Below are 6017 nucleotides of genomic sequence, written 5' to 3' on the forward strand. Positions count from 1 at the left end.
TGTCGAACAAATTAAAGTGCAAAATTAGTTTTCTCTTTTTCTTATCACTGTTATTTAAGAGTAAAGATCATTTATCGCTCCTTTTCATGATCTGACGTCACATAATGTCATTTATTGATGGTCTGTAAAAACTATCCCGTTAATTGCTTTGTCTATTTATTATGAATTGCTTGAATATTGAAACACATGAAGTTGAAACGCGACAAAATAAAGTGCAGTTTCTGTTTTTTCTCTTATTTATTGATAAGAAAATAATAATTTTTAAGAAAAAAACTTCAAATCGAAGAGATATTCAAAGGTAGAAGCATTAATATAAATTTATAATTATTTGAGTGAATAGTTTCAATTAATATGTGAAAGACTTTAGAATGAAACCGCTGACGCTGGAAGTGAAGGAATTGCTAGTTTTGAACCGTCAACATTGGTTGACATTTCATAAACTGGCAGAAAAATACGGAATATCAATTTCTGGAGAAAAAAAAATCTGCCTTAACTTCGTTAAACGAGGAACTGTTGCCAGTTTTAAGAGTTCTTGCGGAAGAAAGAGGAAGACCACCGCAGTTGATGACCGCAGGATCAAGCTTGAGGCTAGAAGAAACCCCTTATCATCAGCCAGAAATATTAATGAAGACCTCCAGTTAAACATTACTCAAAGGACGGTTCAAAGGCGACTCCATGAAAGCGGTTTAAAAAACTATTTTGCAAAGAAAAAGCCACTGCTTCGAGCAGTCAATATTCGAAAAAGACTAGCTTTGCTAGAAAGTTTTTGTCAAAGCCGCAATCATTCTGGGAAAGTGTTATTTGGTCAGATGAGTCCAAATTTGAACTCAAAAACTCAAAAGCCAGAAATCGCGTTTGGTGCAAGCCAAACGAAAGACTCAGCCAAAGGTGTATTCAAAAAACCGTCAAACATGGAGGTCGGTCAGTTATGGTCTGGGGTTGTTTCTCCTTCAGTGGCGTCGGAAATATCGTCAAAATCGACACCAAAATGACGGGCACTAGTTACGTCAATATTGTTAGGGAAAAATTACCTACTTCTGCTTGTAAAATGTCTTTGGAAAATTATATTTTACAACAAGACAACGACCCCAAACATACGAGCAGAGTAGCCAAGGAGTTTTTTTCCGAAAACAATATTGACGTACTAGAATGGCCACCACAATTCCCAGACCTTAACCCCATTGAACACCTTTGGTCCATTTTAGACGACAGAATTCCATTTAATGAGCGTCGAAATATTAACATCGTTTTGAGAAAGCCTACAACATGAATGGGAGAATATTCCAGCTGACATCTTAAAAAATTTGGTCTATTGCATGCCCAAACGTCTTGCAGCAGTTATACAGAAAAAAGGAGGAGCCACTAGCTATTAAGTTTTTTACATTAGTAATGTTTTTTTTTTTTTTTTTTTGAATTTACACTTTATTTTGTCTTCTTTATGTGTTCATGATGTTGTGATATCTTTTCATTTCTTACTTTAATTTTGTATATAACCTTTCATTACTACTTATAAGATCGTAAAATAGGCTTAAGATTAAAAATTAATTGTTTGTTCGACTGAAAATGAATTAAAACATTCCAAAAATAAACAAATAAGAATAAGAATTTGACTTTGCACTTTCTTTTGTCCGACAGTGTATATAGCGACACTTTGGTCACTGGCTTTACTAATCAATCGCCTTCTTAGAAAGATAACAGCGGTGAGCAAGAGTAATTCTTCCCAAAAACACTCTATATAAAGATATAAATCCCCGATAGACATCTTGGTTTGCCTACAAGCTAAACCGGAAATCAGCCTCATAAACTTTTTCATAGTATGCGTGTAATTTCTCCTCTAATTTATTAAATTTCCCCAAAAACCTCAGTAAGTGTGTCTATGTATGCGTGAAACCACGTCAATTTTTCTCGTTGAATTCGTCCACATTACAAATACAACAATGTAAACAAATGGGTTTTGGAGGGTGATACGTACGAAGGATTTATATCTTTACTAGAGTGTTTTTGATTCTTCCTTTGATCTCAGTGCTGGTTTTGTTTTCTTCGTTCATGGTAGACAAAGTTCTTAGCTACCTCAAAGGTACATCTGTCGATGGTGGCGTTTTGATCAAGCCTAAGGTATTGTTTGTCCTTTCTTGATGACAACTGTACTTTATTTTGCCTTTTGACGAGTTTGGCAAAAATACCAAAACTAGACAGCTCGTCCATGTAAATGCTGTCACATGCGGCCTTGAAATCTATGAAAAGATATTGGAATCTTAACAAAAAAAGCAATAGCCACTTTTTTCTCCTTTGTCAATATCTTGTTGGAACGTCTTCAATTTGAAATATTTTGTGATGCTTTTTAGACTATGTAAATTAGGGAAATAAGTTTGTTCATAAAATTTTATGATACTTTTTAAATTCTGTCTCCAGTATTTAGTTCAGATAATATATGTTTTTAGGTTTTACTTATGTTACCTTAGTCTTTAAACGCTTAACAGTTTATGGTAGAACGGTTTCAAGCAGAGGAAAGAAAAAAGATGAAAAAGTAATTTTATGATTTTGGAACGAATCCATCGCCTTAACAAGGCTATCACTTCAAATTTTTAAAGTAAATTTGAGTAGATTCTTAACCTTTCGTGCGCACACAGGGGTATGAGAAGTGCATCCTGCTCCACCGAAAAAAACGAGATTGGCCGTATTGAAAGGAAAATCAGGTTATAAATGGAGCTCAGTTGAACCCGAAAAACAAAGGAAACATCAGATGCGGAATTTGATAACCCACTTACCAGGACCAAAGGGATCAGCTCCAAACATAGCCACCCCTCTTGAGGCCTGGAGTTTAATTCTCCCTGAAGAAATTTTGTGCAAAGTGGTGGTTCACTCAAACGAGCTCAATAGAGCGCTTTTCTTCCGGTACTGCATTACAGACAACAAACCAAGGACAAACAGATATCACGGAATTGGGAGCATTTATTGGTGGTGCAAAACATGCTACCAAGTTACACATCAGGGAATTGTGGTCTGTAAGATTCCGTTTAGCTCTCTTTAAAGCAACAATGTCACAACACCGATTTGAATTTTTGGCAACATGCTTGCGTTTTTATGATAAGACAACTAGAGTCCAGGGTAACTACAAATTTGCACCGATTCATGAAATCTGGGAACTTTTCATGGAAAACTGCAAGTCACTTTATACTCTCTTCGAGTACTGCACAATTGATGAGCAGCTGATGGACTACAGAGGTAACTGTCCATTCCGCATTTATATGGCATATAAACCAGACAAGTGTGGGTTAAAATTTGTAATGATGAATGACGTACGCACATGGTAAACGGTAAATGCAATACCTTGCGTTGGCAGAGTCCAGGTTGAAGATAATGAATCAGTGCCTTCATTTTATCTATCTCCGAAAATTGTCCGAGATTATCCATGGAATTGGAAGAAACATAAAAGTGGATAACTGGTTTTCTTCTTAACCACCTTTTCAGATGATGCTGACGCAGTATAATTTGACAATGTCGGCACTCTTCGGAAGAACAAAAGATAGATTCCAGCACAATTTCTAGTTCCAAATAAAGAAAATTGTTCGAAATTCGCATTCTATGATTACATGGCATTGGTTTCGTTTACTCCAAAAAAGAACAAGGTAGTATTGGTTTTATCCACAAACCATTACTCCGATGATGTTGATTTAGAATTCTAGAGTCAAGTAAGCTTTTCACATCAAACCCAAAACCGGGTTTTCGTCAAAATCTTTTCGAAAACCCTAAAATCGTTCACACCGACCATTTACACGTTTTCACTTGACATTTAAATTTTTTAATACCAGCTGTCAAATTTTATATCGATGAAAAAATTTGTGAGTTAAAATTTTGTGAAAATAAAATGAATTCTAACCAATTCAAATTGAACAAACTTTATAGCTTGTAAAAACAATTCAATTGGAAGCTTTGTATATATCTAAATATTTTATGCAAGTCCGTACCAGCACTTTTTGAGAACGTGAAATGTTAGCATAAGATGATGAGTATGCCTAACACTCATCTCTGTAATGACCTAAAGGATCTGGAAATGCAAGATACAAACTTTAGCCTTGTAGGTACGTATCAAGTTGATTTTTAGGAAGACAAAGTTCTATACAATCTCCAAATAAAACGAAATGGAACAGAAAAGGTCAATTCCTAGAACCAGATTCGTACCAAAGCCACACTCATCCAGAGCGATCACTGAAGCTGTTATGATGGGCTGCAATTTCTCCATTTTCTTCCTTTGAGAACTCGTCTGGCTTGTCCAAAGCACTGAGGATCTTCTTGATGTTGGCATCGCTGTCCATCAAACTCAGGAGGATCATAAAAGAACCACCAGTGCCGCAAATAGTCACCGAGGCTTTTATTCTCGACGTTGGCAAATTTTTCCACAATTTTTTTCTGTTGCGACGCAGCTCCCTTTAGGTTTCCTTTTTCTTGTTTTTTTTTTCTTCCATGTTTTGTAAATAAAAACAAAAAGCAATAATTCTTATTTTGTAAGGAAATTGTATAAACAATATTACTTACCACGACCAATATTTGTTTTGACAGCAGCCATCAGCTGTTTTGTTTACATTAATTTGAGCGCTTAATGTTTCCAAAGGTTTGTTTGTTTAGTTCAACTTTGAATTGCTACTAGTTTTCGAGAGATTTTATATAATAGCCTTTCCATTTCCACACCAAACTGAAAACCCGGTTTTCACACCGAGTATTTACAAGTTTTCGTTTGACATTTCCATTATTTTGATACTAATTGTCAAATTTTGTATAAATAGTATATTTTTAGTTTAAACATTTTTTGGTTTTCGAATAATTTGTGAAATAAAATGAATTCTCGCCAAATTGGTTTGATTTCCATATACATACAAAGAAAATGGAACAAAGCATGAAGTTCCTGCTCAACTTCATATCTTTACCTCAAGGCTCTACCATGACCAGAAAACGTCAGCGTTTTATTTTGAAAATGTTGAAAATGAAAAAAAAAATAAGTATGATTGATGCAATTGAGAATCATCATCGCCAAAGAAGCATGTGGACAAAGGTAAGCTTCCGTAATAGCATTTACCTCTAAATTATAAAAACAAACTTTCTACCTCAATGTCAGATACGTACAAGCACTTTTTGGGAATACGAAGTCTTAGAAAACAATGATGAGTTTTTTAAACACCATTTTAGAATGAGCCGTGAAACATGTGACATATTGTGCAATGAGCTGAAAAATCTAGAAATGCACGATACCAACTTTAGAAAGTGCATACCTTTGAAAAAAAGAATAGCCATTGCAATATATACGCTTGGGTCGTCTGCTGAATACAGGACAGTTGCAGCTATCTTTGGCGTTGGCACATCCACAGTAGGCATGATCTTAAAAGAGTTTTGTAGAGAAGTTTGGCTTGTTCTAAAACCAAAATACCTTTGTGCCTATCCACTCACAGAACAAACTATAAAAGAAAATGTGAGTGGTTTTGAAAAACTTGGTTTCCCTCAGTGTTTTGGAGCTATTGGTATAGTATAGATTCAAGAATCTCTCAAACCAATGCGAAACGTTGAAGAAGACAAAACAACACGTTGTTGTTGTTTAGTAGTCGTACTGAATGTTTCGTATTGGTTTGGAAGAGTCATTTTTGTACTCTTAATAACGTTTTTTTTATAATTTTCAATTTTACTAAAGATGGGTGCCATATTGAGATCCAAGCCCCAGCTCTGGATTCTGTAGATTACTATAATTATAAGGGATGGCATTCAACTGTATTGCTAGCTGTGGTTGATTATCGGTAAATCCGATTTTTTGCAGCTACGGCAGAAGAAAAGAACTTCAACTACTCTCTTTCAAAATGTCGAAGAGTAGTTGAATACTGTTTTGAACATTTGAAAGCAAGATTTAGAAGAATTGGAAAGGATCTTAATAACCGTATTGACAACAGTACCTTGATCATAAAACATGCTGTGTCTTACATAATTTTATGAATGTCAATAACGATGAAATAAACCTTCAAGGGATGCAGAAT

General features: G+C 35.0%; 1 protein-coding gene across 1 annotated transcript; it reads left to right on the forward strand.

The window, feature by feature from the left end:
• Positions 1–5185: 5185 nt before the first annotated feature.
• Positions 5186–5787, forward strand: LOC129943465 (uncharacterized). Its single transcript, XM_056052941.1, has 2 exons — positions 5186–5513; positions 5681–5787. Exons 1-2 carry the CDS (start codon positions 5186–5188, stop codon positions 5785–5787), a joined length of 435 nt encoding a protein of 144 aa, XP_055908916.1.
• Positions 5788–6017: the final 230 nt, after the last annotated feature.

Source organism: Eupeodes corollae, chromosome 1 (genome assembly GCF_945859685.1).
Source record: "Eupeodes corollae chromosome 1, idEupCoro1.1, whole genome shotgun sequence".
NCBI classification, from domain to species: Eukaryota; Metazoa; Arthropoda; class Insecta; order Diptera; family Syrphidae; genus Eupeodes; species Eupeodes corollae.

What these genes read in the sequence shown, in the direction of transcription:
- LOC129943465 (XM_056052941.1), top strand. Translation starts at nt 5,186, where the DNA reads ATGAGCCGTGAAACATGTGACATATTGTGCAATGAGCTGAAAAATCTA. An exon ending in TCAGTGTTTTGGAGCTATTG is followed by an intron (nt 5,514 to 5,680) that starts GTATAGTATAGA and finishes ATTTTACTAAAG; the next exon opens with ATGGGTGCCATATTGAGATC.